The sequence below is a fragment of the Equus asinus genome, chromosome 2 (assembly GCF_041296235.1).
Source record: "Equus asinus isolate D_3611 breed Donkey chromosome 2, EquAss-T2T_v2, whole genome shotgun sequence".
NCBI lineage: Eukaryota > Metazoa > Chordata > Mammalia > Perissodactyla > Equidae > Equus > Equus asinus.
In genome coordinates this window covers 142315827-142329713 of record NC_091791.1, presented here as the reverse complement: position 1 = coordinate 142329713, position 13887 = coordinate 142315827, and the positions used below count along the sequence as shown (strand labels likewise).

General features: G+C 36.3%; 1 protein-coding gene across 2 annotated transcripts in view; it reads right to left on the bottom strand.

Moving 5' to 3' along the window:
- NEDD4 (NEDD4 E3 ubiquitin protein ligase) overlaps window positions 1-13887 on the bottom strand; it is a 121847-nt gene that overhangs the window by 58297 nt on the left and 49663 nt on the right. The window contains exon 1 of one of the 2 annotated variants that reach the window (XM_014860448.3): window positions 9858-11721. The exons of the other annotated variant lie outside the window; for it this stretch is intronic. Within the exon in view, the coding sequence (XP_014715934.1) occupies window positions 9858-11417 (1560 nt within the window). The 5' untranslated portion in view covers window positions 11418-11721. Of the gene's footprint in view, window positions 1-9857; window positions 11722-13887 lie in introns of those variants that run through there. 2 annotated transcript variants of the gene reach the window in all.

The following is a 13887-nucleotide window of genomic DNA, read 5'->3' as shown; positions in this document are numbered from 1 at the left end:
AAGGAAACCACATATTCGATTATAATGAAGGTTTAATTTAGTCTTTCTAGGAGTATCGTCGCTTCTAGAATATACACAATGTATGTCAGACAACAGGTATGAAAATCAGGCACTTCACTTACTGTAAATTCATTAAATTATCATCAGTACCTTAAGAATTTGGTAAGTAAGTATCACTTTTAAGGTGTCGTTTACCCTGAATTAATTCAGTTTCACAACCCCTAGAAAGAAATCACCTTCATTCCTAGTTTACCACTAACTATGCTATAAAACACAATCATTGGAAGTCTCTTCTCTGGAGAAACAAACTGACCTCTGAGAGAAGACCTCCAGATACTGACGAAGGTCTCCCAACAATGAAGCTGAGCAGTCGAAAAGCCCCACACCATTTCAGAGCGTCCAGACAACTTCATAATGACTCATTCTCAAACACGACCAGACAGCCAAGGTTCACCAGACAGCTGGAGGAAAATGTCCAATAACAAAGAGAAACAAACAACAATAACAATGAAGGGACCCACGGGAACCAGAGAGAACGCAGGACGTGTAACACAACAAACACACACAAAACACCCTGAAGCAAAATATTCTCGGAGATAAGAGATTGTATTGATAAAACAAGAACAGGGAATCATCAGAAAACAAGACAGAACTTAAGAAATTAAAATAATCAAAATTTTAAAATTAAAGAGAAGGGGAAACTTGGGGGAGATTTTTCAGAATATACAATAAGCAGGCAGAGAAACAGAAAACAGGAGAGAAGTAAATTATAAGATCAACTCAAGAGGTGCAAACTTTGGCTAATAGGAATGCTAAGGAGAGAGAATACAGAGAAAAAGGCAAAAAGGAAATCTTCAAAGAAATAACATCTGACTCTTTAAACAGGCACATGTGTTATCTTGATAAAAATTAAAATTAGTTAAAAATTATATAGGCAATCCCATATCTCAGAGTTTAGGTATTCACCTGCCTGAAGTAGGTATATGGATATTCTTATAAATTATACTGTATCGTACTCTGGTTGGTTGTTTTAACAGATTATTCTGCCTTCTCATCTAAATTATAAACTCTTCAATGCCAGGAATAATATTTGCCACTTACAGCAGGTGCATATTCTATTTCTGATAAATACTTGTTAAACTCATTTGCTTTGAAGATGACTTGAGTTTCCATTAAGCTCTGTGACTCTTCAAGAGGGTTCAGTCTTTCAGCCTTGGTACAAAAGGTCAAGGTCGTTCTTAGCTAAAACAGTTACTTGAAACTCCAGGAACAACTCTGAGAATCCAGTTCTCACATAAAGTCTGGAATGAAGTCATTTTATTAAACAATGATAAATTTAAAGTTAATCAAATGGGCTTTGTATAGATACCCTTAAAAGATTTTGCCCATTCAATCTTCTTTTTAGAAAATTCGATCTGAGCCTCTATCCAGACACATTGTTCTATGGTACCAGTTAGTGGAATATGTAGGCTATGAATCAGACTCCACTGTGGAAACTAATCCTTGAGTCACGATCATAATATTCCATTGGCATCCACCCCAGGGACAAGGTATTCATTTAAGAGTGCCACTCTTTCATGCAAAGGATGAAGCATCAAGTGGCTCCCTCTCATCATTACAGTCATCACTTAAATATCCTAGTTTGGTTGTCTGTGCAAGGCAGTCTGGTCACCCTCATCTCTGAGGGGGATCTCTACCCCATTCCAAAAGTTCCCTTGGCTTTGTTCAAAAAGTCCCGAATAAGACAAAAAGTTCCCCAAATCCCTGAATGTAGGGAATTACATTCTAGTAAATCAGAGCCCAGAAAAGATTACCCATTTTCTTAATCCCGTCTCTAGAATTCTTCTTTGATCGATTCTAGAAAAGTTACGTTTGCCTACCTGCTCGCCTGCCTATCTATTTCTGTCTCCCCATTTCTGCCTACCCATCTTTAACTTTTTTCTTGCTATGCTTCCTTTTTCTCATTTCTTACTTGAAATGTTCAGTATCTTATGAGGCTCCCTGAAATTAGGCTAAGCTGTGAGTAGCCACAATGACTAAAAAAACCTAGGAACCAGTAAGCTTTCTTAAACTGCTCCAATGGAAGAACAGTTGCTAAGATTTTCAAATACTGATTTATACTTTAGAAGTAATATATAATTTTAAGCAGCATTACAAAGTTATATACAAAGGATTTTTAAACTTTCTTCTTATAGGGCTATCAAAAGGACAGCTCATTACATATGGTGTTTCACTTCATTACACAAGCCAATCTAAGATTTACACATTCTTAGTAGTCCCCTAACTGGCACTGCTACTGGAAAGTATATGGAAAAGACTGAAAATGATCACAGAGAGGAAGGATAAGCCAGAATAAGCCAAAATAGTTATGAAAAATATAACATTTCACTTGTGTATTTTTCAAATCTCACCCTCTAAACCAGAATTACAGCCATAATGAATTCAAGAGATTTCTGTAAGTAGAACTACATGCCCTATAGACCAATATTTTTAAGTTCTTAAATGAAACTAAAATGTAATCCTGGAAAATTTAATACCAGTCAGAATTGTGCAAGAGTCATACTAAAGTTCTTTTATGAGGCAGGTAGGCAACCTTGCTCTTGAATGTTTTCTTGGTCCAAACAGTTGGTTCAGACAATGTATTACATGGTCTCGATCAATAACTAGTCTAAATGCCTAAGTGGATTTAGAACTCAGCAAATTAGTTTGGTCCTGGCCGCAGTATACTTATGGCTCTTCTTTATGTAAAAGAGGAGAGGGACTCATCAGATGCTTCAGCTATGAACTGTATTACTGTTCTCATAAGAGAATGGTCTTAAGCCTTGCTTCTCAAAGTGCGTTTGCGGAATCAGCAGCATTGGTATGACCTGGGAGCTTGCTAGAAATATGGAACTCTTAGGCCCCCGACAAACCTACTGAACCAGGAGCTGCGTTTAACAAGATCTCCAGGTGATGTATATGCACATGAAAATCTGAAGATCACTGGTCAAACTGACAACTTACTAAACTATTCTCCAACTGCAATCCTTAAAGCATTAGTAGGCAATTCCTACCAACAAAAATTTCAGAGAAAAAGAAAAGTAAAAAAGGAAGTAGTGCTAGATAATATGATTTTAGCTGTCTTAAAATGTTACACTCTCAGCTTTTGTAAGAGGGACAAAAGATAAAAAGTCTGTTAAGAATGTGTCTTGGAGGGGCCAGCCCTGTGGCCGAGTTGTTAAGTTCACGCGCTCTGCTTTGGCCGCGTAGGGTTTTGCTGGTTTGGATCCTGGGCGCCTCATGCTGAGGCGGTGTCCCACATGCCACAACTGGAAGGACCCATAACTAAAATATACAACTAGGGACTGGGGGCATTTGGGGAGAAGAAGGAAAAATTAATAAATAAAATCTTAAAAAAAAAAAAAAAAAGAGGGGCTGGCCCCGTGGCCGAGTGGTTAAGTTCGCGCGCTCCGCTGCAGGCGGCCCAGTGTTTCGTTGGTTCGAATCCTGGGCGCGGACATGGCACTGCTCATCAGACCACGCTGAGGCAGCGTCCCACATGCCACAACTAGAAGAACCCACAACGAAGAATACACAACTATGTACCGGGGGGCTTTGGGGAGAAAAAGGAAAAAATAAAATCTTTAAAAAAAAAAAAAAAAAAAAAAAGAATGTGTCTTGGAGCCGGCCTCGTGGTGTAATCGTTAAGTTTGCCCACTCTGCTTCAGCGGCCCAGGGGTCACAGGTTAGAACCCTCGGAGCGGACCGAGCACCACTGATCAAGCCACACTGTGGTGGCAACCCACATGAAAAACAGAAGAAGACTGGCACAGATGTTAGCTCAGCAACAATCTTCTTCAAGCAAAAAAAATAAAGACTGTGTCTGTACTTAATGAACAGCTGAATTTAAAGACATTGTCCCTTGTATTACCAATATCCTTGAAGTAAATTTCTTCCTGCTTAGTAACATTTTTTTCTATTAAGGTGAATCACAAAATGTTTCGCAGCGTTATGGTTTTGTAATACATCTAAGTCAAGCAAAAACCTGATCTTTTTGTCCCTCAGACTTCTTAGAGCCTAAGTAGAAACAACACGGATTCGCTTGCCCAAGGTGTTCTTTGTGACTAGCCCACAAATTGAGCTACAAGGTACACAGTCATGCTAGCTGCTTGCCCTTGCAAGTTGTCAGATCTGCTCTAGTTATATCTAAGCAGTTTAGTTAAAGCTCAGCAAAGATAAAATGGCTTTTCAACAATTCTCCTATGTTGAGAGCTTCCCGCAATATCTCTCATTGAAGTGCGACAGATCTGTTCACCTCTTGTTTTGAAAGGCTCTCTTACACTTGTAAGTGTCTGTTTTCATCTGACCATAGGCTTTCAATTTCACACATGGGCAAACCAAGAATACTGAATACTTGAGTAACACTTCAGTTGTTTCCTGCATATGCTGACAAAATCATTGGTTCCTTTTCTTAGCACTCATTCGCGCCTTCTGCTAACCACCCTCCTGACCTCAACACATTGGCTTGGCCACACCCAGGGCCTCTGCCAAGCCCCTTCTGCCTAAACAGGCTCCTGGTCCTGGCTTCTCCTGGTCTATCCTGTTCCCCTTTCACCCATAATGTATAGGGAGGGTGGATTTAGAAGGGTGAGGCCTCACAACAGCTAGCACATGGTGGGCTCCATATTCTGGAAGAAACCAGTCACACACAGAGGTGCCTATTGTCCAAGTGGTTTCTAGGGACAGGCCTTAAACCTTTACTAGTTTTCTATATAGAGGCTCTGTTTTTGTTTTGTCTTATTTTTGGTGGTAGGGAGGAGGTTGAGAAAGTTAGAATAATGCTGTTCAAAATGAGCCGTAACTATTCATAGGCACTGTCAGGTTTTCACTTCTAATTTTCTGTTTCCTTCATTTCACATTGCTGAATCTCCATTTCAGTTTTCACTGCTTATACTCACTTATTCTATAGTTCTGCAGTGAAAGAACAGAGAGGTACAACCTTTTTTTTTTCCCCTAGAAAATAGACTGCAATATTCTTGTAGACACGGAAGTTTTCTTATGTATCTTATATCCACCTAATACTGTGTCTTCTATACAGCAACCTTTAAATAGATACCTTGCCTACACTATCTCATGCCTATTTTATCACATTTAGCAGGCAACCTATGCTTGCTGTTTCTGCTTCCTTACCCGTTTCACTTTTACTTCAACCAGACTTTTATACTATTCTCCTAAGACTTCTCTTGCTAAAGTCACCAAGGACCTCCTAACTGCCATGTTCAGTGGATGCATACATTCTACGGCATTGTTTGCTGCCCCCCTGAATTTTCCCTTCCCCTGACTTCTGTGCCTCCATGCTCTCCTGGCCTCTCTGCCCTTCCAGTGGCTCTCTTCTTCCACCGTCTCCCCAAAGTTGTTGCTCCCAGAATTCTGACTTATTCCCACCTCTCGTCTCACTTTCATGTGTTTCAGTTCATCCTTACCTAAGCTTTTGACTACACTCGCAACTCCCAAGCTACATTTGCAGCTCTCACTTCTCTCCTGAGCCCTGGTCCTGCATCTCCCTGGTCCTGCCCTACTTCACAGCAGTACCACCAGGGCAGCTTCTCAGTACATAAACATAATAATGCATGATTTCTTCTTCACCCTCTGATCTGGCCCTTCTCCTGAATTCCCTATCCTAGTTCATGACATCAACATTCACTCCGTCATCTAAGTCAAGAAAACTTTATTTCGTTTATAATCCATGGTGTCATAAAAATTTATCATCTAAAACACAAAGATGAACATGTTACAAGTTAAAGACTTTCATTGCCTATTGTCTGCTAGCAAGAGACACATTGCTTTCTCTTCAGCGCTGTGCCCAACGAGACTCCAACCCAATTCTACCGCATCCTCACACATCCCCAGACTCCTATGCTTGAGTCACATTGAACTATTTACAGTGTGATTCTTTCACCCTCTAGCCTTGCATGAGCTTCTACCTAGAGAAATGATTCTCAACAGGAGTCAATTTTGCCCCTAGGGGGCATCTGGCAATGTCTAGAGATGTTTTTCGATGGTCACAACTCCGGGAGAAGAGTGCTAGTAGCATCCAGTGGATGGAGGCCAGAGATGCTGCTAAACATCCTACAAGGCACAGGACAGCCTCACACAACAAAAAGTATCCAGCCCAAAATGTCCATTGTGCCAAGACTGAGAATCATTGCCCTAGAATATCCTCCTTGATTTCTCTGCCTGGTGAACTCCAACTCACCTACCAAGACTTAGCTCAAACGTCACTTCCTCTGTGAAGCCTTCCTCTACTGACAAGGTCCTTTCCTCCAGGCAAGTATTGTTGCATCTTTTTGCACTTTTTTATACATACCTCTATTTTAGCAGATCACATACTAGACTGAAATTATTTTTGCTTACCAGTGTGTCTCTATTAATGGGACCTCCCCCAACTAGAGACTGTTCTTCATTAACTTTTATTCCCAGTGCTTGAGTCAGTGCCTGGTTAATAACAGGCATTCAAATGTGCTAGGTGAATGAATTAAAGAAGACACATCCACAGAGAAATACAAAGTATTTCAGAAGCAAACAATTCAGCTCCCTCTGAATTTCAGAATCACTCTGAAATTACTATTATAGTGACTCAGTTTTAAGAAATATACATATACAAGCATACATTTCTCAGTAAATTTCTAAAACTGGTCATTAACATTGTTGTGTCACAGTCTGAGAGTCAATATTTACAAATTATACTGGTTTTTATAGGAAAGATGGTGTTGTTCAAAATAAATTTAACCAAATGTCTCTAAATATTCTGCTAAAGGTAATAAAATAAGGACTGAGAAAGAAAATAATAGAACACTAAAATAAGTATATATTTAAAACATTTATTTTAGGAAGAACAACTAAATAAAAAAATTATTGAAATGTATAATCTTGAGATTAGTGTTAAAGGTTTTTAAAATAATTGAGACATAAGTTTTTTAAAGTTCTACTATACTAAGATTAAGTAATTTGCCTACCCAGGATTAGGTAACAGAAAATAAACAAAAACTTTCATGACAAAAAAGAAAAAATGTAAAGCCAAACTTTCTGATAAAAACATGCATATACGTCAAGGATGGAAGACATGTACAAGCTTGGGTAAAATGCTAAGCTATTTTAAAGAACAGGGTAATGAAATCTATGAGCATCGTAACCACATAAGACAAGAGATTTAAAAAACAAGAGATAAGGAAAAATAATACAGTAAACTATTACACAGATTTTAGAAATCTAAATAGTAATCTTTGTAACTGGATAAAAACTATCTTAGTTCCATAACCTATTTCTTGATCAAGCTGATAAAATATTACACACAATGTTAAAGCATCAAATATTTACTTTCAGATAAAAAGTCATTATACGGTCTTTACAAAAGGAATATTATATTTCAAAAAGCATATATAATAAACCTATGCCAATTACTGTTATGTTCTTTGATAGCAAATAAATAAAATATAGATGATCATGCAGACTACAAAGTCCCATCTTCATTTTAAGTTGTAAACACAGGACAGAGCCCTGTTGCAGATACAGGTAAAAGTTCTCACTAGATTTAAAAAATTTGCCATTAATGAGCTGTTGATTATAGAGAGCAAGAAACTGGATACTATGCTCCTAGAGACTGGTAGCTAAAACCATAAGAAAAGAATGTGTAGGCCTCTCAGTGCTTTAGAAACCAGGGTCCCTGACCAAGGCCGTGATTTAATTTCACGGCTGCTTGGTACAGATAGCTGACATTACTAAACGCTACTCTAATATCAACTTGTTAAATGTGAATCCAGACTCAGCATATCAGAATACTAACCCAGACTAACTGGAGTCATGGGAAATATTTTGGGAGCTGTTTATTTATAAATGAGTTACAATATACCACTATAATTAGATGAATATATAATTATTGATAAACACAGGATTATTTCTAAAACCCCATTATTTTTACCATTGCTTTGTTCAGAAAAAAGATTAGTATTTTCCTTTTGAAACAAGCCCTTGATTTACAACTAATCAATTACATCAATTTAGATCTAGTATATGTTGAATTTAATGATCAGTATATTGTTTACAATATTTTTATAAAGAGTTCTTTAATAAACATTAAAAGGAGAAACAATCTAAAGTTCTTCAGCAAACTACACACTTCTGAACTATTTTATAATCCAATAATTTATCAAAAAAATAGAATCTGCACAGAGCTAGGCATTTGGCTGTCACAGAAAAATATTTAAGTTAGCTTACCTAAGTTTAAATAAAATCAACAAAAGTGTATATTTTTAGCCATGCAAAAGGCACTTAGTCACACTTTATTAAAAACATTGAAAATACCACTTTTCAAAAGCATCAACAACAAACTATAATATTACAACAAAATCAACTATTTCAAGAATATTACTATAAAAATTTCTAGGTTAAGTATTCCTTTCAGATTGATTATCTCATTAAATGTAAAATAAATTTACAAGGTAAATATAATTCAATTAGCAAATTATTAAAATGTTTCTTCATAGTATCACATTGCTTTCTTTTGGGGGCAAAACAGCTGAATGGATTATAATCTCTTAAAAAGCTGTTTTAAAAAAATTTTTGTAAACAGAATTAATAATTCTAAAACATAGATCAGAATTCGAAATCCGATCCTTGTTCATCCTCAGTAAAGTAGTTGCTTATATTAACATCTGGACATTGGGTAACAATGATTATATTTATCAGATTTCAAAAGAGAACACAAACTAGCAATTACTTAATATTTTATTTACCTAAAGTTACTTGTCCAGAAGTTTCAAAAAAACCCTTTAATATAGATATTAAGTGTTATATAAATACCAATAAACAGATAAGTTGTTTTCCCCCAAACTGCTAGGTACCGTCAATCTAGTATTGGTTTAATCAGAAAAATCTCTTAATTTCCTGGTATCTGGCAAGACTTTCCAAATACAGAAATTTAAAAAATCTATTTAAGTTCAAAATACTTAAAATACTTTGGAAAGGCCAAATTACATAAAGAGTGTTTTGGTTAAAATTCATTAAAGTTACTAATACAATAAAGCAAACTTATCAAAGTAAATTTTAAGGTAACTAGAAAATTATGGGAAACGCCTAGAAATTGAAACTAAATTCAAAAATATAAAATTCACAATTCAATATTGTTCAAAGAATGAGTTACATTTTAGATGGCAGTCTTAACTGGTAGCTAAAGAAAAATAGGGTGGAAACAAAATTCCTGTGGTTAAGGATATATACAAATGTAAATGCCATTTATTTTTCCTCTGCTTTAAACATACAGCTTAATAGTTTTTTATCAATAATCTAATAAATATATATATTTTAGAGAAACACTTTCTCTGTTCATTTATAACAAGTTTTTCACATTTTTATATGGGCTCTTTATTGTTTAATATTTTAAATGAGCATTCTATATTTTACTTTATTTCACAATGATTAAGGAGGGGAGAATACCAAATGAGCATTTTTGAAAGTAGGAATAAATATGGAGATAGACATTAAAATACCATGCCACTTGAGGGAGAAATATACCAAGGTAAAATGTTATAAAATAAATTATTATTTAAGGCTTATTTTTATGCTACAGAAATGTTTTATGGCTTAAATCACTTTGGAAACTTTTTTTTTAATGCCTATCTTCTATGTTGGTAAAATAACAGAGTGAAAAACTACTGCGGCTTCTTCAGATTTACAAATATAAATATCATGACTACAAAATACTTGCTAGCTAAGGATGAAGAAAGTATATAAAATTGCTAAGTTATAATAAATTTTAACCAAATATTTCATAAAGCTAATCTATTATAAATTAACATTTACTGAGACCAAAGGAAACTTACCTTACAAGAATGTTTCAAAGAAGTAGACAGTTCATTTGTGAAATCTCTGTTGCTGTCTCTTGATAAATTATCAACTTTACCTTCATTTCCAGATGCAAACTTTATGAGTAATTGAGATGGTCCCCCCTTAGAACAATTGTGCTTAAGGCTGGATAAACAGGAAACACTTGGATAAGTTCCTCCCACAGAAATACTTCTTTGTAAAATAGCATGGTTTTTGTTTATCTGTGAATTTGGTCTTTCCAACTGTCCATTGATATTTATTTGATAATCTGTGTTTTGGGAGGATGGTAAACATGCAGATGGCCTATGCATAAGCTTAATATACTCTGCTTCAGAATTAAGCTTAATTTCTGAAATCTCTGGTTTACAATCACCATTTGCTGTTTCACAATCTAATGTAGTTGCTTTCTGTTGGGTGAAATGCACTGAAACACAAGAATATCCTTCAGGTGACTTTTCACAGACAGTCTGATTTGGACTATTATTTGCAATAACCATTTTCTTTTGTAATGAGCCCTTCCCGTGAAGGGGTCGTATGTCTCTTCCTTCTCCAGGAGTACAGATTGTTTTAGATAACCGAAGTCCATTGACAGCTGTTGAAAGAAATCCCTTTGCACTAGTACCATCTTCACTGTGGGCAATTTCACTAGGAGAAATAAGAAACTGGTGTGAGGTTTGATAGGATCCTTTGTTTGGAAGAGTACCTGTATTTGTTGGAGAAGTTGGTGGGGTATTTGAAGGACTCCTAGGAAAAATTACTAAGGATGAACAACGTTTTAGTGGAATTTTCGAGTTCCTGCTCACTGGCAATTTCATAATCTCTAGTCCATGCTCCAAGTCATCCTGGACAAATGGAACTGTACTTGTACTTCTTGAAAAAATTTCACATGGAGTAATATTCCTGTTTGGCACGCTTCTATTGGAGGTGCTGTCAGAAGATAAATTTCCACCAAAAAAAGTATCATCAGTTGGTGTAAAAGTATAACCACTGCTGTCACTGAGGATACTATTGGTGTATGAACCTCCACTTGTGATGCTTGTGCATGACCCATAATCACTACCGTTGCTGCTGTAAGATCCATTCTCACTGGCTGAAAAGTTACTAAGGCTACCACTGCGAATGGCAGAACTGCCTAAAAGGTTACCATCATTCACAGCATTCAGTTCATTATCAACCACGGCAGTGCTGTAAATGCCGTCCTTCAAGACACAAGCAAATGAAGCATCGTCACCATCAGCTAAGACATTGCTAGACGGAAGACATCCACTGTACCTTGTTGGCTGTAGCGAAATCTGTAGACAGCTGCTCTTTTTATTAACATTTTCAGGTGAAGGAACAGATGATCTTTCCTGAGACTTAACGTTTTCCTTTAAGAACGGAGCTAGTGCAGTCTGTCTGGGAGTCAGCTTCATTTGAACAACATTAGACGCTGAAATCCGTGTTGGTCTTTTGAAGCACATGTGAACACTGCTATCCAAATCATCTCCGGAGGTTTCTGACAAAGGATAAGTATTGCTTCTTCTGGCTGCAAAGTGCACTCGTAAGCTTTGTGCCATTTGTTCTCATTTCCAAACATGTTAAGGGCTAAAAGGCATAACAAAGATCTCTGTCGGTAGACAGGCTAGAAGCAGCTGCACTGCATCGAACGAAAAAATCATTTGTGGTGCCTAAAAGAGCTTTTAAGTAGTAGTCTTTATCCTAGGTAAAACATTAGCTACCAGATATCATAGAAAGAAAAAGACGACCCATTCCTGAGACTGACGTTTCCAAAATGTCTTGAATCTCTTGTAGTCAAAATGCCTTCACTTACAAAGCACTTGATTTCCAGCGACCTTTAAGCTGAGCTCAGCTGCAGCACACTGCCTCAAACACTGCCAACCTTGTTTCAATTATACCTTCTCCAATTTGCATGAATGAGTAACACAAGAACAACAATCTTCTAGCATTTCAAGTTGAACAGTATTTTTTCACTCCAGCTCTACTAAATGAACAGTTAACCATGTGAATCACGGTGCCTATACTTTCTCCAGCTGAGTTTGACCACTAATATTTTTACCCAGAGGCATAGAATTACAGGAAGTTGGTAGGAATGAAGCCCCATGAAATTGAGTATCAAATCAAAGATTGAATTTCCAAATAGTAGCCATACTAGGAATCTAGTCAAGTTAGTTAATGTAGAAAGGAATACAGACTGTTAAATTTTTTTAAATGGGTAAGTTCAAACAGTTGTATAAATTTGGAAATACCAAAACTTTGGAGTGAATTAAAATTTTAGCATTAAATCAAATAGATAAATATTTTAGCTTCCAAAACACTACTTATAAAAAGTGAAAGCTTAAGGATAGAAATTCAAACTTAGCCCAGGAATACAATTGCAAAAACTGAGCATACGTCTGAGGAAAAAAGTTAAAGAGAAGCTGTCACCAGGCATTTTCTCCTGTAATTTTAAGGTCTTTTCCAGCCAAGTAGTACAGTCTTTAAATGATGCCATTTATATTTTGACTATTAAAACTCTGCCAAGAAATAGCCTAAGCAAACATTCCATTAAAAATATATGCAGATTAGACAGAAAAACTATACCCCAATATAGTTTGAGCACACAAGATATTTTATTCCACTGTCTCTGCAATTCATTCACTTAAGAGAGTGTTGTGGCAATTAAAGAAGTCTAAAAAGGATTTAACACATCAAATAAACATATCTCAATGCCAATTCTCTTCTGAAAAACTCTAAGAGCTCTTTGCTGGCCCCTACTGGTGCTTTGAAACAATCCATTTAGCTGTCTGATAGCTATAAAGAAAGAAAAAACATACTGCATATTTTTCCCCCTTAAGACTGGCCCTGAGCTAACATCTGTTGCCAATCTTCTTTTTCTTCTTCTCCCCAAAGCCCCCCAGTACAGAGTTGTATATTCTAGTTGTAGGTCCTTCCACTTCTGCTATGTGGGACGCTACCTCAGCATGGCCTGATGAGTGGTGCTAGGTCCGCATCCAGGATCTGAACCAGTGAAACCCTGGGTCCCCAAAGCGGGGTGTGTGAACTTAACCACTGGGCCATGGGGCCGGCCCCTGCATATTTCTTTATATAAACAAAGTATACACTTGTTTACATTTTTGAGTACTAGCACTGCCCTAGAGGTGGAATTCCTTACTACTGCTGATAAAGCTCCCACAGCAGAGAACAGTAGAGTGTTTGTCCTTTTAGAGGTTGTGATTTTATACATATATATTTTTTCTGCTTTGTATTTATTTAACCTTTACTTTATTTTCAGTTTACTAGGTAATAAAAGTTTAATATTTTAATTTCTCCCCCACATGTCATGGACCAAGGTTGGTATTCGATTTGAAAGAAACAAATTTATTTTTAAATAATACTCCAGGGTATATTTAAACCCCTTACCTGAATTTTATAGCTGGAACTCCAGTAATAAATATATACTGGCTCATTCATAGGAAAGTAAAAAGTAAAACAGTTCAGTTGTTTACACCACATGGTACTACACCCAAGTTGTATTTTTCTAGGTAAGTTTTTTTTTCCTAAGTGAAAGCAAATATGTAAAACATATACTTGCACTTTGTTTAAAAAAAAAAACTCAGGATAAATTTGTTCTCAATCACAATTTTCTAAATAGTATTTTTAATCAACTAAGACATGACAAAATAGAAATATGGGATTTATTAAATTATATTTCTGACTAGAATAAGATAGCACTGTGTTTTAGAATGTGTATAAAACTGTAAACTTAGTAATAAAATTATTGTTATTTTGGTTTTGTATAATCTATCTCCTTTACCATTTTGCAGACTTCAGCAAATATTCCCTTATCATCCTTTTTCTTTATAAAAGGAAGAGTCGTAACCTTTTCACTTTGCCTGCAAATGAATGCAACTTTCCTTCTTGAATTAAGTTAGGAGTCTGCTAACTCAAAGAATGGATCACTTCTAAGAGGCTAGTCAATGAGCTCTGATTGCTCATGCCTGTGGCCTAAAACCTCTGGTTCATAAGCATTAATCTCTGGTCGTTAAC